This window comes from Gallus gallus, chromosome 5 (assembly GCF_016699485.2).
Source record: "Gallus gallus isolate bGalGal1 chromosome 5, bGalGal1.mat.broiler.GRCg7b, whole genome shotgun sequence".
NCBI classification, from domain to species: Eukaryota; Metazoa; Chordata; class Aves; order Galliformes; family Phasianidae; genus Gallus; species Gallus gallus.
The window spans coordinates 25,888,991-25,914,619 of NC_052536.1; the positions used below are offsets into that span (position 1 = coordinate 25,888,991).

The 25,629-nt window shown below is 37.9% G+C and overlaps 3 protein-coding genes across 10 annotated transcripts in view; 1 reads left to right on the plus strand and 2 right to left on the minus strand.

The window, feature by feature from the left end:
• Positions 1–593: 593 nt before the first annotated feature.
• Positions 594–21,998, minus strand: PSEN1 (presenilin 1). Of its 5 annotated transcripts, none has more exons than NM_204163.3 (11): positions 21,924–21,998; positions 19,229–19,363; positions 14,333–14,589; positions 12,943–13,084; positions 9,999–10,066; positions 9,063–9,283; positions 6,833–6,931; positions 4,858–4,944; positions 3,888–4,061; positions 1,764–1,882; positions 594–1,498 (listed from the first exon to the last, which is right to left on the minus strand). In NM_204163.3, exons 2-11 carry the CDS (start codon positions 19,310–19,312, stop codon positions 1,343–1,345), a joined length of 1,407 nt encoding a protein of 468 aa, NP_989494.2. In that variant the 5' UTR covers positions 19,313–19,363; positions 21,924–21,998; the 3' UTR covers positions 594–1,342. The 5 variants fall into 5 exon arrangements, with proteins under 5 accessions (NP_989494.2, XP_040556470.1, XP_040556472.1 ...); XM_040700536.2 differs by having other exon boundaries at positions 21,878–21,998; XM_040700538.2 differs by lacking the exon at positions 21,924–21,998 and adding an exon at positions 21,398–21,589.
• Positions 20,631–24,954, plus strand: LOC121113286 (translation initiation factor IF-2-like). The gene is made up of 2 exons (XM_040701996.1): positions 20,631–20,656; positions 21,524–24,954. The coding sequence occupies exons 1-2, from the start codon at positions 20,631–20,633 to the stop codon at positions 22,293–22,295; spliced, it is 798 nt and encodes a 265-aa protein (XP_040557930.1). The 3' UTR covers positions 22,296–24,954.
• RBM25 (RNA binding motif protein 25) overlaps positions 23,847–25,629 on the minus strand; it is a 33,794-nt gene continuing 32,011 nt past the window's right edge. For all 4 annotated transcript variants that reach the window (NM_001199684.2, XM_015287085.4, XM_040700955.2 and 1 more), the window contains one exon: positions 23,847–25,347. In NM_001199684.2, coding sequence (NP_001186613.1) covers positions 25,255–25,347 — 93 coding nt within the window. In that variant the 3' untranslated portion in view covers positions 23,847–25,254. The remainder of the gene's footprint in view (positions 25,348–25,629) is intronic.

The following is a 25,629-nucleotide window of genomic DNA, read 5'->3' on the forward strand; positions in this document are numbered from 1 at the left end:
ACAAAATAGAGTTTAGCAGTTTGAAGGTTAGATTCAGTTCTTTTTCTTGTAAGATGTTCAAAATCTTCAATCTTCTTTTCAGTGATTTTGAGTCATCTTTCATTTGTCCAGTCTTCTTTTCCACACAGGAGAGGTAATTAAATTGGAAAGGGTCACAGATTTTGATCCTTCATAACATTAAATAATGTCTCAAGTAACTTAAGTATCCTCAGGAAAAAAAATAATTCCCTGCTCAACCTTGGTCTCAGATGGTTGAATGACCATTTCAGGTCAAGAGAACTGTAAACGACCTTTTTCTTTTTTTTTTAAGAGAAAAATTTCAATGAAACATTAGAAGTCCTACTGATAGCACTTTGGCCTCTAGATCTGGAAAGCTCAACTCCATTTGGAACCGTTGTGAATGTCTACTTATTTCATGAAAATCTCGAACGAACATATAACAACAATGCAGTCTATGCTGTTAGTGGCTACTCTCAACAACAGAGTTTGAAGTGGTGACCTAGCAAAACGATTTGCAAGAGCAAACAGTAAGTCCTAAAGTTGCCTTTCAGTGTAGTTTACCAACCTTTTAGAATCTTAGATCCAAATTAGGACTTTGTGAACCCTTCTGCCATATAGTTCAGTCCAAGTCCAAATAGCTACATAAACTGAAGCAGGTGTACAGAAGGTGCACTCCATGCTTGAGAATACAAAGAAACTCAAAATAGGCTCCAGCTCCAGTGTGGGGGGAAAAAAAAGTTTAAAGGTACTAAACCAAGCACACCTGGGCACAGAGGCTATAAAGGGTGGAGCACTTTTAGAGAGCAACAGTATTTTCTCCCTTTGTTGAACTGCTACTAAGTTATTCTCGCCTTACACAAAGCAGAGTCAAAATCAGCTGTCAAGGAATCACTGCTGAAGAAGTTTGAGTTGGCTTACAGGGACAAGTTCCATGTGATTTGTCAGCTTCCTCTGTCAATAGGAAGGAAGTCCTGAGCACCCTTAATGCTTTGAAAATAATCAACCTGTGGTGGAGATCACATTGCTGGTGGAAGCATTAGCCATTTACACACAGGTGGTCCTTGCCAGAGATATGTATATCAGATTACCTCTGATATAATAACACCCAGTTTAGACCGGCCATCAGGAAGAAACCACTTTTGCACAGGAAAATTCATGTGGTGCCCAATGCATCACTTGTCTAAGAGAAATAACCAAAAAACTGGAGGAAGTTGTAATGATTCAGGCTTAGAATCTTGAATATTAAACTTCAGTTTCACTTGAGAACTGAGGGAAAGATGTTTCTCCTCCTCCCAGATTTGCTACAAATACAAATATACATAAAATATCAGCAACAAGCGTGCTAGATATAAAACTGATGGAATGCTAGCTGGTCCATAAAAGGCTGCACCAAGTTATCTGTAGCAAAGTAAAAAACTAGCCCAAAAGTAATGGAGATTGGAAGAGCTGGTAAGGCCTTCTTAAAGATGGCAAGAAGCAGAAGTGTAAGGCACAGACCCTAAGGAGAAGAAAAAAAAAAAAGATAGGGAGAGATTAGGGAACTCTGACACACAAAATCTCAGAAATACAATCAAATTTCATAACTTCCTAAACTAAAAGGTCTAAGTGACAGATGTACAATCAATGCAAATCACAGCTGAACTCCTCATTAGTTTGCAGTCAAGTCATCAAATAAACAAATTCCAACTGAAAAAAAACAATTACGACTTTGTCCCTGATGAGAATAAGAAACTATCACTATCATCTTGCTATGTCATACTTACAATTAATATGGCTACAAAACATGCTAAAGTTGTATTCCAATCCCCGCTTGCCGTTGCAGAGGCTTTGCCAACCAGGACGCTGTAGAAAATGAAGTCTCCTAAACCTAGCTTTACTCCTCCTGCAAAAGTGAATATATAAGTGAATACAGAATTAAGCAGAATTAAGAATTAAGCATCAGTCTACTAATATCAAGTATCTGTAATTGTCAGAAAATAAGACATTTAAATTAAGTATCAATACGATTTACTAAAAAGAGCATTTTTATTTTTTTTTCCAAGAACAGTACTACTCGAATCAAGTGATAAAGAAAAGCTCTAGTGAAACAAGGTGGCTGAGGAACATTATACTACCTAATCAATTCATCTTGTAATGATATCTTTTCCATACTCCTAGTTTACTGTAAATACAATTGCAGTATATACAAACTCAGATTATTTTATTATAATTTGTGGGGTTCTTTTTCCCACTTTTGGTTGTTGTGTCATAGTTCTTCAGCAGAACATGTTAGCATAATTAAATAAAATAAAAACTGGTCATGGGAGGGGGAAAGCAACTGAGTCACTTGCAGATTATGTTTTATTTGTCAGTTAGAAATCTATATACAGTACAATATTCTGCTGCCTTGTCAGTTTTCCTACAGAATTCTTACTAAGGTAGTTCTACAAAGCACTTGTGTATAATTGCAGAGCATATCAAAGTCAAAAAGTGGACGTATTTAGTCCAAGATGAGTTAATGTATTTTATTTTTAAACTGTAATTGCCACCATAGCAACACCTCTGGAAGCACAATATTCAATTACGTCTATAAATAAAAGAATGATAATTTCCTGAATGTCACTTCAGTTCCTGAGCTTTTAGTCCAAGTTATTAAGCCAGTGAGGCCGAACATTAGTTCACCAGCTGTTTTTGTTTGGCCTATGAGTTACTTTGTCACCTGATTACCAGCCCCAAACTTAATCCTCAGAGCTCTGCAAAGAACTCAGAGCATGAAAACAGGTTTATGCCTGGTTGATCGTTTAGTTGGGGGGGAAAAAAAAGCTACTTCCAGCAGGCACTGAAAGTCATAGCAAACATGACAGTGCGCTCACAAAAAAAGCCGTTAAGAATTAAAACATCCTGTAACTGCTGAGACAAAACCTAGATGCTTGCTTTCAAGCATGCCAAAACAGTAAAAAGGAAATGGCTAGAAAAGGTTCTTCCACACAAGCAAATTCTCCAAATTTCTACTAAGCTACTGCTGGTTAGTATGTCTGACTGGATTACTGCACTTTATTATTCATGAAGAAGAAAATGAACATTGTTCAGACAAGAAATATAGTTATTCAGGTAACTAACAAAAACAATACAACTCCTATGATTTTGGAACTGGAGTTTGGAAGTTTTAGAATAAAGTAAATTCAAATACTGAAGTGTTCTTAAACAGAACCCTGTATTTTTAAACAGAGGAGCACCGGGGAAACACAGAAAGCAGGTGCACCTGCTAAATACAGCACTACCACCTGAGAAGAGCCATTCGTTAGGCACACAGGCCCTTATTTATTCAGATATCTGCAATTCTAATACTAGCTTAAATTCCAACTGAAAATCATGAATCTGCTAAAACAGATATCTGAGTATTGATATCACTTGTTCTCCAAAGATTCTGCACCTCAGCAGAGTGGAGAAGGAAATAATGAAGTCCGTTGCAATCTGAATGCATTCCAGTCCCCAATTAGGTCTTTAAACACTGCTTTGTCCAGAGTAGATTATAGTTATTTAAAGTTTAAAAAGTTAAGGACAGTATTTACAGGGCCTAAAATCCAAAAGAGGTGATACACGGCAGAACATTGCATGAAAGAGTCAGAAGCTAATGCAATGGAGCGTATAATGGTCTAAAAGCAACTTCATAGATTATGCTGTTGAAGTTTTCAATCTGTTTATCACATGGAAGATAAGTTTAGCCAATATACCTCACTTCTGCAGCAAAAACATATTATTTCTACAAAGCATGACAATACTGATCATAAGCAAGAAGAGCTCTTCAGCCTGCTACTAGCTCACAGCATGCCATATCCATGCAGTCACAATGACTAACATTAACTAGCTTCAGACTAAGTCTTTCAGAGACAGTACTCCATACTCACTTTCTTCAGGGTCTTCACTGGTTTGAGAGTTACTAGGCAGAGCCTGAACAGCAGCTCGTGATTCAGGTGTTGATTCAATGGGTCCTATTCTATTGTCTCTTTGTTGCTGCCACTCTTGACTAAAGCCACCATCATCTGCTTCAGCATCTTCATTCTGAGACTGGTTTGCCGGAGCTCAAAGGAAGAAAGGCATTTAAATTTTTTTTTTTTTCAATGCATCTTATAACTCATAATGCACTCTCCACATAAAACATCATAGAAGAGTGATGGGAAAAAAAAAGATAAGATTTAGAAATATCTAATATTAGCACACACACCATTACAAGAGATTCTCGTGATTTTAATACTTTAACACACCAGAGTCAACATGCACTCTGCACTCACTGCATCTATAAGTGGCACCCAAGTTCTAGTATTCAAGAGTACTTTGATATAACAGATTGGAAGTCCTGTGGTGACGTAATTCAACTATCATAACTTAAAGAATTAACTCCCATCTACTACTAGCTCCTCTAGTCAGTAAAGATTTGAGTTTAATTTTCCAGTAAAACAGAAAACATTACTGAAAATTACATACTATATATCAAACTCAGAAATTCTTCTCTGAGCTATTTGAGTAAACAAGTTCTGTTTTTAAACACTAGTTGCATGGCATTTCTGTTTCATACCAATATAAGTATGAACTAGCATATACTAGATTAACCAATTTGACAACCAGTTGAGCTCAGTAAATAGTTGTCCACTGAGTCATATCATCATCACTATCCTGTGTTCCAGAATGATGAGTGCAAGAGCATTCGTTGCACAATAAGGGAGGAATTTTTTCAGTCTTAATTAATTCATCATTCCTAATAAGGCTTCTGCTTTTCCACTCTTCTACAATAGCCAAAACACTTAAAAAGCTAAAAACTGTGTATCCATGAACACATATAAAATGACAACTATAAAGGCTTGTCAAAGAAAAACTCACCTTGTTTATCGTAAGTGGAGTTTTTAGAAGCTTTCCGTTGGCCTTCTGGATCTTCCTCAGCCATGTTCACTAGCCACACCATTGTTGCTATTAAAAACAAACAGTACAGCTAATGATATCTCATTCTGAGCTGGTGTTGGCATCAACCCATTGTTTTTCCTATTATTTTGGAATAACTGTCTTTTTCATGAGGCAATTTTACTCTCATTAAATCACAGTAATATCTGGAACACAGTCAGTACCAGCTATAACATGCATTTATAGAATTTGATGAATACAAGTTTTATTCTTATTAAATACTGAAAAAAATGGCAGCATTACTTCGATATATGAGGTCCACCCTGAAAGTCTGAATCAGTGAGTACTTTACTTTTTTCCATTTATCAGTTCTTCCAACTGCAAGTGAAAAGTTCTATAAAGACTAGTATAAAAGTAACTTGAAATTAGAACATGCCTCTACAGAGTTAATTATTCTGTGTTTCCTTCCAGCACAAAGAATTCTCTGGTCTTGAGATAAGTAAATGCTGTCACACTTTAATGGTGCATTTTATATACCAAGCATATTTTATATGCCGTTTCTCAGCATTAACCTTTACTCCCACAAAAAAGAAAGACATGTAACTATGAATACTATCAGTAAAACATAGTAAGAATGAAAGATAAAGAAGTCCTTCCCCCTTTCTCCACTGTCCCGTAAGTCGCCAGTGTGGAGGTTACCACACAAAACACTTCCTGCATCAGGATGCAGACTCTTTTTCAGCACCAGGAGAATGATCTATGATTAACCCATTTCATGATTACCCATGTGAATCTAACTAGAAACACGGAACATAAGTAATTATATGAGACAGTTTTACTCTCATTAAGTCACAATACCTGCAACACAACTGGTACCAGCTACAAGTTTTATTCTTGTGGATACCAAAATTAACTGCCAATTGATACTCAGGTCTTAACAGCAACTTGTGTCCCAAAGGTGGTTTTTTCACAGTTGACAGTAGAAACAACACATAAAAAGTCAAGCCTTGCAAAAAACGTTTTTGTCAATTAATTTCTCAGTCAATCTCTCCCTTTTCTTTACAAACACATAGGTTATTTAAGGACAGGAAGTTGACAAATACTTTCTGAAGAAGTGCTCCTTCTGAATTCACAGCCTAATGACACACTACTTTGGTGTATTATCGTTTTTTTTCCTGTTCCTACTTCATAAGAACAAAACATGCTGTTTTTCATTCTGAAAATCTTAGCCAGAAGATGCTTCATATTTTTGAGTAAAAAGCAAAAGGAAAACTGAGACCCAGATGATCTGACTATTCCAGCTGGAAAACAACATGTTAAAACAAAGAAAAAAGAAAACAATTTCAGCTCAGTGTGTGATTGTAAGTTTGAAGTATTTAATAAAATATGAGGGCTGCTCTGAAAGTAGTACCTACTATTTTTATTATGTTGGCCTATGACATCAGAAGCAGATGGTGGCATGGTGGTAGAGGTTGAACATTCCCACCAATATTCCAGTACATTTTGTTGGTGTGACAGAAGACAGCAGAGGGGTACTCTGACCACAAGGCATCTGACATGGAAATGCATACGAAGCACAGGTGTATCAGTGAATTCCTCCACTGGGAAATAATTGCACTCACTGACCTTCACTGACACTTGCTGAACGTTTATGGAGACCAAACAGTAGATGTGAGCACAATGAAGCAGTGAGTGGTGCATTTCAGCAGCAGTGATAGCAACAGCAGGTGATTCCTTCTGGTGCAATTTTTTTTTTTTTTTTAACAAGCATGGCATACAGGCTCTTGTTCACTGCTAGTGAAAATGCATAGCTAATGGTGGTGACTACACTGAAAAACAGTTTTTGTAGTTGAGAATTTGCTCTATCAAATAGTGTTATTGTGCTTTTTGTATCTGTTGTAGTCTCCACGAAAATCAAAATGAGGTATTACTTTTGGAACAACCTAAATATACTTACAGGAGTAAATAAGTGCTGGGAAGAGCGTTTCATTTCTCTCCTGAGCTGTTTCAACTAACATACGAAGAGGACCTTTAGGACATAAGACAGCAACCAAATCTGGAAGGAAGAGTAAACACATCTAACATTAACGCAGACATACTTTTAAGAAGTGAGCTTTTTTCGGTTTTGTTTGTTTGTTTTAAGTATAACAATTATGGATACTGGTAATAAGGTAAAACGCCACCATGAACACAGACTTCTGAGAGAGGCAGTGACCAGTCACAGGTCAGCACCTCACAGAAAGTTAATTTTTTGCCTTGAACTGACACTTAGAAGAGTGTCTAAGCATACATATGTCACTGCAGACCACCATTTTTCAGACCCCTATTTCATTGCTCTTTTCAACTGCTTCACCCCTCCTAGCTGCATGGCAATGTGTAACAAATGTAAGAATGTGCTCCTAGTCTCGTCTTGCACACGTGGAACGGACGGAGACCAGTCAGACAAAGATCATCATATTAAATTTAAAGTGGTAAATTAATTGGTCCTGTTCATGTGCTCTACTTTTTCTTAAGTAGTTGATCTTTCCCTTAAGTACTAAGCAGTTTTGTGGCTAACTAAAACCTAGAAGCAATACTATAGACATTTAGTTTGATGTTTCATCACCTGCAGATCCTCATGAACTTGGATAGGTTCAACAAGCCTGAGGTTTTTTGTTTCTTTTTTTCCAAAGCCATAACTTTAGCAGACCACAAAACAGCAAACTAATGTTCTTTGGGACAGATGTAAAAACACCTTATCATGGAACTTAACTGCTTCTCCAGGAAGTTTACAGATAAAAAGTCATTAAAAGAAAGAGCACGTATTTTAGTTTCTAAGAACATAAAACTTTACAATATTGGCTTCAGAAATCTTAGGTAACACTCAAAACTATTACTTCTGTGCTGCTTATTTTTTGATCATCAAAAGCTTTCTCTGCAAAAGTTAAGATGGTTTACCAGCTTTAAAAAGCATAGAACAGCCATTCCCACAATTTCATCACTTTAATCAGAGGTTTAGAGAAATCTTACACTAAGGGTATCAAACGAATAGTTTATTAATATTCTCAGTTGTAAAACCTATTTTACATATGATTGTAACATATGAATTAATTATAAAATACAACATTTCCCACTTAACATGTCATGCAACTGCAAATGCTGCTGTATATCTATGTTGATTTGCAAGTTGAAAGCAAATAATTCTCAAAAACTACGATTCAGTTAACATCTCTGAAATACTCAGGTTTGCTGTCTATTACTGAAGCTCTTTCTTAACACCAGTTTAATGCTAAAAGAAATTTAAAGGCAACAGGTAAATATATAATTTTTATGGAATAGAAATGATTGCTCATTTATTTCCACTTAAAGAAGAAAAGAAGTGCAACTGTGAAAAAGAAAAAACAGGATTACAAAGCTTTGCAGAAAGAAAAAACTGTGAGGTATTCAAGGCACATGCTGTGAAGAAAAAAATAAAAAAGCTTTTTCCAGTGTCCAGTGCCCTCTAAAGATTTATGAAAAAACTACACCGAGGTCTCTATTTCCAGTCCCCATTCTGAAAAGGCTGAATGTTTAATAATTCAAATTAAATTTTCTTTTTACTTTTAAATCAAGGTAACAGTAAAGCACATCCTCCTGTAAGTAAAATGACTGAGCAATGAAAACTGCCTTGAATCCTTCCTTGACTCTTCATTTTATTAGATATGGATCACAGCACGGTTCCTGTGTCTGTAAACCTGAGTAATTTGTAGGCTGGGCAGATCTATACCTACACAGGGCAACATCCAAACTAGAAACTCCTAAATTCTGAATATACAGTCGTTTTCAAGGATTCTAGGTAAAATGGGAAACAGAAAACCTCTCCACTTTCATTGAAAAGAGACCTGTGTTGTCATATTGTTCTTATTTCCTCCTCTCTTGAATTACTTAAATTCTAACCTTTCTTCCTCTCCAAAGAATTTATGAAGTTCAGAAGACATGGAGGAAGATGGCATCACACAGACACACAAAGCTGTTAGCTGCAGGGGACTTATCTTAGTTTAGTTAATGACTTTATTTCTGTAGTCTGTAATCACCTTACCCACTAGTTTGGATGATCTCCCTCCCCCCCCCTGGTTCTTTTATAAGGCCTAGTCAGACAAGTGGAAAACTATGAAATAGAAGAAATTCCTGCCACATTTTCTGTTACAATGGCTTGCCCCAGTTCTTACCGTACACTGAAATGACAGCCAGGATAAGCCATGCAGTCCATTCGGGAAGATACTTAATGAACACCAATGCCATGAGAGCGCTTATCATAATGAGATATGCTTGCTGAAGCCGAAGTGGGCCCTTCCAATGGATACAAATCATTCCCACAACACCAAAGTTCCAGATTATGAGTGCCACTGTAATGTAGTCCATGGCAACGTTATACGTCTTAAAAACCTCACTAAAAAAATAAAGAAAAGGCAAATAAAAAGGACTATAGACTGCATTTGCTCAAAACTATGGAAACAAGTCTTCAGGTTTTTTGTTTTTTTCTTTTCTTTTTTTAAACATCTTCCTACTCAGTGTAATAACACAGATGTCAAGTAATACCTCCAGTTAATACTTAATTAGAAACTACTCTTCACAAAGGGGACAGTTTTACTGGTGTTTACTCAATTCAAATTATTTCATCCTTCCGCAAATTTTCATCTACATTCACTTTTCAGTCAATCCAGAAATGGACAGGAGAGGACACTGCTAAATAAACAGTTATTTTGATCATGCTCGTGATTTCTTAAAAATAAGAATCTGTGAGGTTATAATGAATCTTTAAAGGCACACAGAACACATCTGTCCTTACTCACCTGTCTCCTTACAAAGCCATGATGCAAAGAGCTACTCTTCAGTCATATGCTTACAAAAAATCAAATAATCAGAAATGGTAACAGTATAAGCTAATCTGAGGAACATACTTTACTTAGGTAATCAGTGTGACAGGAGTAGCATACTTTAAGATGCACTAAAATCCATAAATCTCTCTATAAAGCTGTATATTAAAACTAAAAATTTTAATTCACTAGCAGCAGCTTATTTGGTATCATTCTTGTTAAGATTCAGGGGCTAGTTCGAAAATACTACATGAAAAATAATACATCATAATGCTTTTGTTCACTTACCCTAGATAGATGAATGAAAAAAAGAAAAGCAGCAAAAGAGAAGAAATGATAAGCCAACCGTGGATCACCTGGAAAAATACATACCAATTTTTTTTTTTAGGTTTAGTATTTTTAAGATAATAGCTTCTTAAAAATGCTTTTAATGCTACTTTCCCTTTTGATTAAAGCAGGAAAATGATATTCAGATCTCTCTCTCTTTGGTTTTACATTTATCCTATACACCAAATTGAGTCCCAGTTTACATTTGTTAATTTTAAGCATTTTGTGATGTTTCAGCAGAGGTTCTACACAATGCAAACTATTTCTTGTATATGTTAAGATTACTTTGATAACAACACCATTGTAACAGAGCAGAAACATCCAGCACTAACAAAGATAGGAAAAAAATGACTAATTTTTGCACTATTAAAAAGCTTGCCCTCATTCTGAGTCATTTTCAGAATTCAGCTACATAATTAAATGCTAAAACACAGAAAACTTTCAGTGTTTACCTGCCAGAATTGTAATTTCATTAATGATGGCTATATTAGGATTTCCATATTCTCTACCACTTATCTGTACACATAACCCCTTAATATGATATGGTAGCAGATACACAAAACCAACAATTAAAAAAACTAAACACAACAGTTCTGTTTTGTATTGGAGGGGAAGCACACAGATTTGAACTTGCAAATAATATCAGCTCAGACTCTGCACTGAAGGAAGAGTGTAATATTCTTGTATATTATTGTGTGACTTAAAAATGAAGATCAATGAGCCCAACGGTACACACAGCATGAAAACTGAAGACTTATAGATATCTGAAACAGAATCCAGCTTTCTAACAATTTCTAAGTTTACCTATGTATCTAACTAGTCATCTGACAGCAACTTTATTTCTCTATAAAATTAGTTGAAAACATTTGGAAAAAAAAGAGTAAAACTAGCTCAGACATTTCTTTCTTTAACTTGATCTATATTTGCAGCTCTTAAATTATCTCACCACCTAAGAAAATACCACAATAGGAACATTTCATTCTAGTACTGTAAAATGCTAAAAATATCAAACTCCAAGGCCACAGTTCAGCAAACGTTTACACACTTTTGCATAACTACCATCAATGGTACTAATGAAGATGGCTGTCACAGTTGACTTAGGTCAGCATTTTATGTACAGGTGTGCTGCAAACTAAGAATGAAACAAACATTTGTGCACACACATTTTCTAAATCACTGGAAAAATCGCTTGTATGAAAAGAGGACAAAGTATTTCCTAAGATACGTTTCAGCCACCATTTGGCTAACAGCATATCACAACAGTTTTATTGTCTTCTAATGAAAGAATTTTCATTTTTCATTTGACAATGGCTCCAACACTGTTGGTTGTTGGTACAGAGCCAGCTACCTGTTACAAATTGAAGAAAACTAAGGATTGAAGAATGTGGAGAATTACAACAGCCAGATAATAGTTAGGCAGACCAGTGTAGAATGCAGATTATAAAATGGGTTAAAAATTAAAGCTAATCAAACACAATCATTGAGGAAGATATTTTTTTCTGGTTAGACTTTGGAGCTCTAACTGGGATCATGTTTAACTTTTCATGTAGAGGAGAAACACAGGAAGCAAACAGCAATAAAGCTCCTTTCTTCAAAGGAGTTTTCAGATGAAATCTTGAAGATAAGCAAATTATCATTACCAGTTGGAGGCCTAACATTCTTTCATTACAAGTTAAATTCCTCATAATATACAATATATTCTACATATAGAAATGCACATAAATAAAATCACACAGGTAACTCAATTTTACAGCATTCTCATATAGCAGCATAAAAATACTCTGTTAGCAATTAAATAAATAATATTTAGTTAGTATAAAATAAAAACACAGAAAACTTTTTTTGTCTAATCAGTCTAATTTTTAAGTACAATAATATATTTTGTAATGAGAATATCCAGTGCTCTGTAAGGTCAGGAGGGAAGCCAGAAGTGTGAAAAGTTTAGTAAAAACAAACTGGATAGATCAGCAGCAGAGAAGTGAGGGGCAGTTAAGGAACCTACCTGAAGCACATTAGTTATTGTACTCCCTTAGAATAATTAAAAGTGACCATTCCTAAAGAAAACTTAGTCAATTCAGAGCTAACACCACACCGTGATAAGAGAGGTCGCCCGTACCTTAAAAAACACTACTCCAAATCATTGCCAGAGGCATTCCTCACACACGTTGTAAAGGGGTTTCACCTACAGCCATGAAGATCACATACCTTCCCCTCTTAAAAGCAAAATAAATTGAAGCAAAGTTGTGTGCCAGTGCATGGATCCCACAGCCAGTTTTACAATTCTTAAACAGATTAATTGCATACTGGGAAATTCTGTTATGCCAAGCTTTGCCAAATGGGTCATTAGGACCAAAAGACAACCACAAATTTTCATGTACACCTCTCGGGCAGGTGACATTGCAGTTATATATGCTAAGCCTGGACTTGCCTAGATCACATCATTATTTGATTGAAGTGTTTCACAGAAGAGCCTCTGAGTCTTTGCATTTGCTATAAGGATATCACCTGACATGTACAGCCATGCACACATCAGTCTTGGGAGGCTCATATAGCGAGGGCAGGCTGGGGTGGAGGAGATTCCTTAAAGAGACCCAGAACTCTTCAACAGCTTTCAAGTTTCAGGCCTGTGCTTTGTAGTTCTTGTGCTCAAGAAGATTTCACCACATTTAACAGGAATAAGAAACAATTTCCAACCTAATTCTTGCTGATAAAACAACCCAGCAGAGCTAATATTGGGTTGCTGTCTCCTCATTCTGTGAAAGAGAGAGAAGCCACAACATTTTGAAACACTGAAAATCACTGCTTCTACTTTCCCTCACTCATCCTTGATAACCTTTCATTTTTTTCATCCTTGATAATCTGTACTAATAAAACTAGCACGTTTACTCAAGTCAATTACACTCACCTTGTAGCACCTGTATTTGTAAAGCACAACCAGGAGTATGGTCATGACAATGATGACACTAATCATGATTGCAGCGTTGAGAATTGAATTCAGGGCCCTCTGTCCAATGGTATCTGTCTCTTCTGTGAAGGGAGTGTAGATACTACAACAACAAAGAGTCAATTGAAATACCACTGTACACTCCAGAGATGTTTCTGATACACAACACCAACACTGAACAAAATTGCGGTAACCTGTCAATTCAAAGCTGTACAAGTATTTTCTACTTAGCCAAAATTTGAAAGGCAACATAGTATATTCTTCCTTGGAAGACTTGCCTTTCCTATATTCTTAGACTACTACTACAAAGCTTTTCAGCTTTGTAAAACAAACAACGAAAAAAGCAGAAATCCATGTTGCTTAATGAAATTACTCACAGGCTATGAATCATTACTATTAGTGCAGCTAGACCACACCATCTAGTGGATTTACAATGAAGTATCTCCCAGTGACTCCAATAAAGTGCATGAGCACTCAGCTCTTACAGAAACGAGCTGGGGAGAAAAAAACACTTAATTACTTGACAGGAAAAAAATAAAATACTTACCATAAATAAAATCCCCACAAAAATAAATTTTGATCAACAACTTTCTTTCAACAAAAGACAAAGTTCTTCTTCACTACCATTTTATGACATTCTTATAGTGTATAAACATTTCAAAGCCAAATGAAGTTTGAATAATTTTGTCTAAATGTTTTTACAGGGAAACATTTAGTTTGATTTGCTGCAGGTTCTGATAGGCTCAGTGCTTTTCCTTTGCCTCCTTTCTCTTAAACCATCTTTCAGTGAAATTATTATTTTTTTTGGTAATATTAGTATTTTGACAAAAATATTATTATATACAGGAAACCTTCCACAAAAGTTTCTGTAACTACAACAGAATTGAACCTCACAACATTATTTTTCTCTTGTATTTGAATTTCTTTCTCAAACATTACAGACATACCAGTATTTGGCATATAAGGCACTTCACCTAAATGATTACTGATATTTCTTCTTCCCAAAACCTTTGTATTCCAGCAGAGTACAGCTGAAATGGCTTTGGCTACAGATTGAGTTTATTTTATGAATACCATAGAGCACAGTTTTAAAACAGGGACCAAGGTTTGAATCAAGTAGTAAGAAGCAAGATATCATCTTGAGTGGTCACCAGACAACCAACAAATGTCCATTCATGATGGAGAGTTTGGTTTCTGGAAGTAATAAAATAAAACTATCTTTGGGCTGGTGATAGTGAAAATGGAGACAAGAGGAAGCACACTGTTGCAATCACAGTCCTGAAGAAATGGAAATTAAAGAAAATTATCCAAGAGGGTCCACTGAAAAGACAGAGAATAAACTGATACATACAGCTGTCCATCCTTGCGTGTATAAAAGCTGACAGACTTGATGGTTGCAACAACGACCACCATGCAAAGTGTGACAGGTACAAACAACATAATCACATGTTTTGCCCCATATTTCAGTGTTAGCTCCTCATCTTCTTCTTCATCTTGATCCACCACTTGCTGAATGTTGTTCTGTGGCTGCCCATTGGTCTCAGACCCAGGATTGTCATTTCTTCGGCGCTCACTATTATCATGGCGTCGTCTTTCACTGTTATCATTCTGCAATATATAAAACACAGTTCTACCAGAAACTATCCACAATCATATTCCCATATATTAAGCTAAAGATGGAAAATGTGTAAGGTGACATTTACTGTCAAAAACAAGATCTAAACCAGAGTAACACTGTTTCACATTTATACTAAAAAAAGAATAGCAGCTAATAGTAATTCCAGTTGCATCTAATTGTCTATAACATCTTTTCTTCAAATTGAAGGAAACACTAAACAAAATAGAGCTTTTTCCTTTTGTCCAAACTACATCTGATACAAAGGTGCATGACAGCAGATTACTCACAGCTGACAACAATTCATTATATCTGCTTCCAGAAATAATGCCAGAGACATTTATGATCCTTCCATGAAACTCCCAAGAAAATTCCTACTTTCCTTACCACGTAGCTCTCACTACAATACATCAACTACAACATATTAAAATGTGTTTTGCAAGCTACTGCATTCACGCATTCTTAGCAAGAACAACATAGAAACAGTGATTGAATTCAGATAATTCTTTTTCTTTATACTTAGATTCGATCAGAAAGTTTTAGTGCAATGAGTTAAGTGAGCAGATTCTTCTTCTCCTTTCCCAAGGATACTACTGACAAATCCCTTTGCTTGCATTGAAGAAATTCCGCCACCCTTGTGTCAACAAATACAAAAGAGCCTCCAAGCCTTCCTGATTACGCTATGATTCAAACACAAGGACAGAGACTTTCCACATCATCCTTGGAAGAATTAAGATCAACCAAAAGCAAAAACATAATTCAGGAACTCAACTTGTAAAGAATTCTGAGTTAAAATACTGTCTGTAAGTAAATGATCAAGCCTGTATTTTTTAAGAAGGGAACATTTAGAATTGTATGTTGTATGCACACACAGAGAACACAGTAAAAGAGTGAGCTACATTTCACCTGCTCTGGACTACAGAGAATCTTTTAATGTTTACTGGTCACTCTAAACAAAGCCCTAGAATGCACCAGATTATACAGACTAGCCTCTTTTTCCACCCCATTTGTTATCATCTGTAGTTGATGCTGTACTGTTCAAATTTCAGCTATTTAAGAGGCTTCACACAAATAAGATGTAATATGAAGACTTGGTTCCTTAAAAAATGAATCTTAAAACTTCAGAATTATTTCCTTTACAAACAGTTCAGTGTCAGTAAATGTACTAGAGAAGCTCAAGATCAAAAAAGTACAACAAACTGAAGAGAGATACGTTTTGCAATGCCTTAAAAATAGAACTAAGTAAAATTGGTCTAGACATAGGATAGGACAATGAATACAACCGAATGTACTTCTATTTAAGAACTGCTACACAAGTAATTATTTTCCTTAAACATGCAATGTTTAAGTTCCATTACTTGTTCTTAACAGCATTCACTGAAGCTTTTTTGGTAAAGTAATAGCTATTCTGGAGATTCTTTACACAGAATTGTCCCACTTTCTCTCTTATAAATGATGTCAAACACATGGATAGTGTAGTTTTCAAAAACACTTAAGTGATTAAGGAGCACAAGTCCCTGGACTTTGAATTGCAAACACTGACAAAGCAAAAACCCTGGTTGAAGCTTTACAGCTTCCCTAACTCAAGAAAAAGTTACTTTCACAAAACTTTGCACAGTAGAAATACATACCAAAATGACTGCCTATTTTTTTATTTTTTTTGTGTGTGGTATCCTCAGGATCAAACTTAGCACTTCAAGAAGAGTCCTCTATGAAAATTTGCTTTTTTTTTTTTTTTTCCCCCAAGAGGAAACTGAGTGTAAGAAAACAAAACAGCTAAAATTGTCTGAATTACGCACGTAGAATTAGTGGGCAACAAGATTCTTTTTTTAATTCCGCTTTTAGCCTTTAATTGAATTTCATATCATTAACTTGATGCATACCTTAAAAAAGATTTCAGATTCAAGATTATTTCTTACTAAATTAAAAGATTCATTATAAACCACTTGGTATTTTATGTGAGGTCCTTATGTACAGTTAGTACAGATAGAAACAGGAATACTGGAGAACACAAGTAAATGTAATGTTTAACGGTTCTGAAGCTCCGACCGTTCAGCAGACTGCCTACACGTGACCCTCTTTCTGTACAGATCATAGCTTGACTCTAACATTTTTCACTTTCATTGTGAAAGTGCTCCATTTCTCTCAGTCTACAACATGAGAACAACAAGCTTACTACTCTAAATAAACTGCCTAAGATGACCGCAAGTAACTCTACACTGGAGAGGATCAGAGATTTCGAACACTTCACAAGTAAAGCAGAATTAGCATTCAGGTTTCTGCATACCTGTAAAATACGCTGCTCTTTCTCTGTGGTAACAGCAGTTCTGCATGAGGGAGTACCTAGCCCTGTCTTAGGCACAGAAACATAGAGACTAAAATAGAATTCTACGATTTGCAACGCAAACACAAAAACCGCCAAAGGGAAAGCCTGATCAACTACACATTACTACAGCACTACCAAAAACCTGCAGAATTTAACTCAAAGGAAAACTGAAGAAATTGGACCAGTATGTGCCATTCTGTTCCCTTCACTTGTAAGGAACAAAGACACAATTACAAAATGTCTTCACACATTAAAACACAGTCTATGAAAATTTGAACAGCATTAGAAGAGATACTATAAGTTATTGTTTGAACTAATCTCTCTTGTCAAACTAGAGAAAAGTTGTACTTTCTGTTTAGTGAACTAAAGCGTTACTAAATGTGACATGCATGTGCCCCTCTGCTTAAAAGAACGAAGTGCACTCATATCCTACCTGATCGGTATTAAACAGAGCAGAGGCCATGGACTCCTGCTGAAGTGCGAGCAAAGGAACAGACTCTTCACTTTCCTCAGACATAGTTAAAAGTGAAAATTCTGAAGCTAAAAAGTCAGTAACACCTGTTGTAATACCGTAAGCAAACGTAAGTTATGAACTACGCGCTTTCAGGTGAATAAACAACATCAAAAGCAAATGATCGGCTTTTTTTCCTATCAGGAAAATAGTTAATAGCAAACCTAGATCGATGCCCCTGGACCAACAGATAGAAAGCTAGCATATTTGATAAAATATTTTTATTTCTTGAATCTAAACTTATACGTTGGTAGCGAATCCTCTTGCCTGACAGTAGGCATAGACTTCTTCATTAGTTCTCACATTCACCATTTATGTTTAAAGGTGTCATACAGTGACAGGCACTGAAGCCTGGGCTGAACTCCTAGTGTGTAACTAAAAGGGGATGGCAGATGCTCACTTGGAGATTTCTTCATACTGACTGTTAGCCAATAGAATCTAGGGATACTTAGGAAAGAAATAATTACTGCACTCATGCACAAAAACAGTGCAGATTGACGTAGGGGAGAGAAATCACTACGCCTAAGTATTGAAGCTACACCTTCAGTTACACTTAATAAGTATTGAGAAAAAAAAGCACAAGCTGTACTTGTGGGTATAGTCTGGGTACTAGATGGGCACAGTCTGGCAGTGAGAAGGAAATAAAAATATCTGTCCCCATTGCTGGGAAGGAGCACCAACAAGCATTCTGCGAGGACAGTGAGCCCAGAGCTAATGACAGAGCTCTGCCTTTTCACTGTGCCAGAAATGCTCAACAACGGTTAATCTCCCACCTGTCAAAGATGAAAATAAACTTTTTTCCTTCCCTCTGAAGTACAAGCACAACCTATGCAACAGGACAGTTTCCACTTTCCTATTTTAAGTAACAGTTTCTATAATCAGCAAGGTCTTAAGTCACTGTAACTTCTTAATTTCAACATGAATTTTCAAAGGTTCTACATGTCTATAGCACAAAGTTGCTCTGAGAAATAAATACAGCGATTTTTGAAATTTCCATTTAATGTGTTGGATTGTGCAGAGAAATTAGAACAAGGGTCAAAATGCTGTCTTGAATCACTGCCATAAACATGGCTAGGTGTGACTTAATTGCAGAGCATTTCTTTGTCATAAGGAAAACAGGTACTCAAGAGCTGCAGCAGGAACAAAGAACTGAGTGTGACAAATCCCAGCGCCTGAAAACCACACCCAAGTAGATCATCGAGATTTGGTTTTACTGTACAACAGTTTTGGCAATAATTGCACAATTACATCTTTCAAAGCAATGATTTAAAAGTTAAAGGTTTGAGTTTTTACCCAACCCAACCCTCAAGAACTCTTAGAACACCCTGACAGTTATTCAAAATTAAGCCAATACAGTGCTGTTCCTTCTGCACAGCAGTAGTTCTTCAGTAATAACAATGACAAAACCCAGGTCTGAAGCTCTACTTACACTAAAATTAACTAGTAAGACAGACACCTCTGAATCAAGCAGATCAGAGCCAGAGCTCAATTCATCTCACCAGCTGGAAGTCAAAGTTTGCTATGAGAACATCCCACTTCATTTTTTTATTTACATAACAGAGGGTCTGGTCACTCCTGAATCACTTAAAACCGGGAGAAGACTGTGTATAAAAATGAGTTTAGGACATCAGAAAATTCACAGAATACTTCTTTCAGCACCGCTAATCACAACAGTCAGGCAGAGAAAATAACTGCCAACGAATTGATTTCCACAGTTCTGAACTATATGTTCATCCACACTGATTAATCTTCCTAATTTAATTGCTACCAGGTGATAAAATAGTTTGTTACATACGGTGTTGCTGAGGTGGTTATCAGGGAAGTTTTCTGTCATCTGCCCATGCTGAAACTGGGGTAAATGCGCAGACAGTTCTGTCATTGAGGCTGTCCTCTGGGAACCACTTAATTCTACACAAAATGGATCTTGACGCTGAAAGGAAAAAGATGTGTGAGAAACCTTTTTTCTTTTATCACCTAATTCACCATCTCCTCCCTAGCCCAATTCTTAGAGCTCACACAGACCAAAGATAACCATTTTCTCTCTTCACAGCGATACCGAACTGTGGCACATCTTTTTGGATAGGTCGTAACAGGGATTTTCCAGAACAAAAATAAGAGTATCTGGGCGTTATCAAATTAGTTCATCAACCACGGAAGTAAGTCAGCCACAAACTAAATATTCAAACAGTTCTCCATTCTATCTTGTGCAATAAAAGAGAAGTACTGTATACTTGCTCAAAGCATTATTTGCATGTTTTCAACTCAGAGTACAATTGATCCTAGCTCTTCATTTCTGGATTACTACTAAGCTCAACCATTAGTAAACTTCAAGCAAGGATGATCCAATTTAACTTGATCATTTAAAATCTGGATGTGACACGTTTCCTACTGTAATACTCAAAAAGCAACACAAAGCAGTATTTCAGCTGAGCCTCAGGAACTCACGTGCATAACCCTAGTGGTAGGTTTGAAGTATGAGCTAAGTGTACCTGAAAGTTCCCTATGCTTTTAAAACTTAATATATCCTTACATTAAAAGAAAATTGCACGCTAATATTATCCTAAGAAAACGTGAATAAGCTAGAACTGGACAGTTACTCCACAACAAAAGAAAATAAACAAATATAGTGAAAAATGGTTGAAGAGTGATGTATTTCAGAAAAAAGCACAACTTTAAGAAACAGTGGGTCTGTCCGAATAATTCACAGGTTTGGTTGCACAGAACACAGTGAACGAAATTAACAGCCACTGCTGCTAACAGGGAAGTGCCAGTTGCTGCTTCCACCACAAGCTGCTCTTGCTCTCCAGTCTTTTTCCAGTACATTTAACTCACTGCAGTGGAAGAAAACAAAGCCAAGGAAAGAAAACTACAGTATTTTGCTGCTGTTATAGTACATTTGCAGCCAGTGCTTGGAGAGATCCAGAAACATTTACAGAAGGACGACATCTGGGTGCTGCACAAAGCAAGGCCTCTCACTTTTGGCAGGAGCAAGCCACCAGACAGCACCTTTAGTTTAGCTTCATATCTGCAAAGATGCAGAAGGTGTTTCTTCTGCCGAGTAAGGCAGCTTACATGGAAGGGCCATTAGAATGAACATCAATTTAACAGTCCAGTGGGAACATCAAACCATTTGGAAAGCCAATGCAGCATTTGCCAGGAGAATGGTTCTATTCTGTGCTTGTAATTAAAAGTAAAGCATGCCTGGTTTAAAATGCAATGAAATGTAAGCCTAGATGCAAATAAATAGGCATTACGTTGCTTTTACTTTTGAAGGCTTTGCTCTAATTCTTCAGTGCGAACTACAGAATATACACAATGCTGTTGCAAATCCTCCGTGCCAGTGCCACTACAAATGCTCGTGTTTTTATCTCCAAACGTGGATTATTGGAATGAGACTTACACAGGATCACACCAAAATCCTAAACTAGGTAAAATAATAAAAATAATAGGGAAAACAACAACAACAACAAACATCCTCACGGAGTCCCACTTAAAGGCCAGTACAGACAGAAACCACCTCAAATCCACCAAACGATCCCGCTATTGAGGGGCAGAGAAAAAGAGAAAACGGCAGGAGGGGGTGGTGCCAGAAGTGATAGCAGAGAGTGAATGGCACTAAGAGGCCTCAGAAGCCATGCTTTGTTAGAGAAATTCCTTTTTAAAGCTCAGGAGCCCTGACAACATCTTCAGGACACCGTCAAAGGCAATTTTATCCTCCTAAATGAATGCTCCCAAGTTTGAAACTGCGAATGAATGAAATCTAGAAATAAAACGGGTGCAAGCAGAAGCAAGTTACATTTTTACCTGTTTAACTTGAAAAGGACTTCACAAAACTTTATGTTTCCTAAATAAACTGTTAATAAACACCTGTCTTCAAAAAAAATCTAGCTTGTCCCTTTTGCCTTTCATACAGCGTAGCTTTCGTATATTATTTGCAGCCATCTAATAATGGACCGCAACTTACAGGAAGGCTTTAGAGCCTTTTCCCGAGCCAGAAGAGAACGGGGAGCCAGCACCGAGCGGGCCGTTAACCCGCACTGTGCCTCATGTAGCAACAGGTGGCTGCAGCCCTCCCGGACTAATGCCGCAGCACTCCGGCCGAGCGCCCCCAGCCCCACCGCGCAGCCGAGACAGGAAAGCGGCGCTCCGGGAGTCCGGTTGTGCCCCAGCGGGCGCAGCCTCCCCACGCCCGCCCCGCCCGGGGAGCGGTCCGGGACCCCGCCCCAGCTGTATGGCGCAGGGCGTTCACAAACACCGGCGCCGGTGCCCCCGACCCGGCCGCCCCACGCCAATCTCCTGGGGGCCCCGCGGGGCGACCCCGGCCCGGCTCCGTGTGCGCAGCCCGCCCGCAGCGCACCGATTCCCACACACCGGCTAGAGCGGCCCGGGGGGAGATAGGACCCGCCCCCCCCCCCCCCGGCTCGCCCCTCAGAGCGCGGCGCACCTGGCGCTGCTCCAGCCCGGTCCCACACGCGGCCCCCCACACCGACCTGCCCGGACCAGCTCCGTTCCACGGACTCGGCCACCGGCTCCTGAGCACCCGCAACCCGGCCCCACTCGCTTCCGGCCCAGGCCCCGCCTGGGCCGCGACCTCACTTCCGACGGTAGCGGCGGGGCCGGAGCGCGGCCTTTGGGTCCCGGCGGGACGGGACCGGACCGGAGTGGACCGGCAGATTCTCCTCAGCGCTGCGCGAGACGGAAAAAGGCGGGAACGTCCGCGCGCGGGGGGCACGAGGCGCGGAGGACGGAGTCGTGCTGCCGGGCGCGAGCTTGGTTTCCTTCAGCAGCACAGATCAGCGGCGTTCAGCTGCACCCGGCTCTTCACTGTCGCTACTGACTCCGCTTGTTTGGACCTGTGCTGAAATACCCCATTACAGCACCTTACTGTGGCTGCACCGGGTGCAGGTTTGCATTATGACGTCCTGTGCTCGTACAGAATTTTGAAGTGACGCTCGTGGCACAGATTCCAGTTTTAAGCATAACCAACTCCTGACATACCTACCTAGCACCTCCCTTAATAAAAGCATAAAATCCAATGCTTTTCTAAGAGAAATACTAATAATAAAAAATAGAAGATAGAAAACTAAACAGTTGGTGGCCTTCCCCAGCCCACAGGTGGACCGCTATGCTGCCTGTTACTTCAGTGCAGAGATGACAGGAAGTCTTAAGTGAGAAACACCAAAGGACTAAGTGAACATGCAAATATTCTAAAAAAAAGAGTCTCAAATTAACAATATAAAAATAGATCACTCTCAGTAATGAATTTGTCTGTGGTTTCTTCACTTCTCTCCAGTGCACTGTAATGGAAACAGTACTTTGATTACACGATGTCCTCATGTCCCAAACAGCACCGAACGGCAGTTTAAGGGGTTCTCACAGGATGCAGGCAGGTTAAGGAGAAAAGCCCAGCTCTACAATGAAGCCCAGATCAGTGCCATGTACATCCAGCTCTGCTAGAGATACACTGCTACTCTTCCTCTACACACAACCTGAAATACTTAATTTATATCATGGAATATATTGTGGCATATGCAGCCATATATACCCCAACCCTGGAGGGGCTCAAGGCGAGGCTGGATGGGCCCCGGGCAGCCTGATCTGGTGGGTGGCAGCCCTGCCCACAGCACAGGATTGGGGCAGGGTGGGCTTTAAGGTCCCTTCCAACTTAAACCCTTTTATGATTCTATGACACCGTACCCAATACAGTGATCATTCCTACTTCCTCCCACTACAGATGCAAATCTCAATTACTTGGATAGTTAACATTCCAGTTTAAGTACTAGATCTTCCTCACCCAGATGCCACCTTCAGTCTCCTTGGGGAGTGTATAAGCTTACATCCATTCCATAAATAACATAATAGATGAATATACAACTTTAATGTAGGGCAAAAGAAAATAAGCTGACATTTCACAACTAGAAATCTCAATCTCAACAAGGACATGAGGCAATCTGTCTCGTGGTAGCATTATGGGGCACTTCTTGTATTTTGCTTGTTTAAATACTACTGATAGAATGCTGTATTAGCAGAACAAAAAGCACCCATGAAGTTCACCTCTTCTCTATACTTACTAGGAACAGGGCAAGTTCTGAACTTCTTGAGAATTTGGAAAACTAGGGGAGGAAGGGGAAGGTGGAGCATGTAAGCCTCACACAAATTTAAGCACAGTGTAATGGTAACATCTGAGCATTATGCTTCACGTTAAGAAAAGCACATAATGTATAATATGACAGGGATGTGAAAGAACACACAGGGATCCCATCTGCATGTGCAGGATTCTAGGGACCTCACAGAAATGAGGTGGAAGTTTAAAAAACCCCTACACCCTAATTTGTGAGCACATGTTGATTCACCGATTCAGAAAGCAGTGTTAAAAAAATTGTATGCTGCACAAGACTCCAGAAGGTCAGTCCTGAAATCAAATATATACATTTTTAATATTTGAAATATTTACATGGTGGAACCTTTACACGATCCCATTTGTTAAGAACAGTGTTTTTAAGTCCCCTCTCCAGATACAAAGAACTAGTAACTCAAGGTCACAGTTATGTTTTCTGAACAGGTCAACCTGTATCCTTCAGTTAAATACAATATAGAGATACTGGAACACCTTTACTTAATTTGTTTGCTATTAAGAATTTTGTTTAAAAATTAAAAGTGTTTTTGAGATAGTTTGCTCCCTGGAACACAGTTCTGCAATCAAAACAGTTCATAGCACATTATTGATTTGTCTTCTTACCTGGGTATGAGATAAAAAATGCAGTTTACAGTACATCTCATCATTTATATCACATCAGCCTATTTATAAAAATCCATACAAACAAGGCAGTAAAATACAACCCTCTTTTTGTGGACAATAGACTGCTTACAGTAGAAAGCAAAAGTCAGGGCTATTTTTAACAGTATGGATAAAAACAAGACTTCAGCTTTGTTTGAAAACTTACGGTTTAGTTTTTGTCAACTACTACACTCAGTTACAACTCTGAAGCTTCCCAAGCATGTGTGTTTTCTTTCCTCCTTACGTTCTAAAAAAAAGTTTTTAAAATTAATTTCTTAAAAAAAAAAATCCATTACTTTACTTTGGAGATGAGGAACTACAGAGATGTGATAAAAATGAAATTGAGCAAAACATATGCAAGGTTTAAAAAAAAATAGCACTTACTGAGGTTCTGTTCTTGTTTTAACTGAGCAAATTAAAAGCTTCCTGCAATTTGCACTTCCTAGGAAAGAAGCAGAGTACCTGCAGAAAATCAATTTCCAGCTTTATTGGTAGCTAAATGGGCAATGATATAGCAAGACCAGTAATGGTTCATGTCAGAACCAGAAGTCTGAGGAAACTCCTTTTCCAGAATTAGGTAAGTTTCCAGAATTAGGTAAGGAGTCCAGAAAACACACAAAACTGTTCCATGAAAGCAGCTCTAACCACTCAGTTTAAATTAAATTTAAATCCGTAACTGAGAATAGTTCCATGTTAAGTGCAAATATTTTGCAAAAGAGGGGCTTTTTTTTTTTTAATATTTACAAGAATCAAAGTAACATAAGATTACCAGAGAGCGTGTACAGTAGCTGCAGCTTATAAAACATACCGGTAATTGTACCTGGTGAATTATAAAGAGAGCCAATGCAGGATTTCAGATAACTAACTGAGAAGGGTAGAAGGGGCCTCTAAGCAGAGGACAAAAAAAAAAATTCACATTTTCTACATTAAAAAAAAATACAGGTCTCAAGTCTCTGAGAACAGAGAAGATTTGAAGTCCTTGTATGATGGGGAAAAAAAAAAAACAAAAAGTGAAATGGAACCCTAGAAGCAAGGAGAGTGCTTTATTTCACTAGACCAATCTTCTTGGCTTCTGTCTCGTATATCAACAACCTCCACATTTTGACTATGAAAACTTCAGCTTCTTCATCTAGTACCTGTAGGAAACACACATTTTAAACATTATTTTTTTAGGTTAAAGATTCTAGTAATGATAATTATAGTAGACATATCATGATCTGCAGCCAGAAGAAAGACTGCTTAACACCCAATTCCAATGCAGCAGAGGTAATATAATCAAAGTTAATACTCTGAGTGAAGCACTGGATAAACTATTTTCTACCTAGAGGCCATAACTAGAATATCACATCTGTGCTAGCATAAGCTGTTTAATCAAAACAGCTTTCGTATCTACCTACAGTATGCACATTCTATGAACA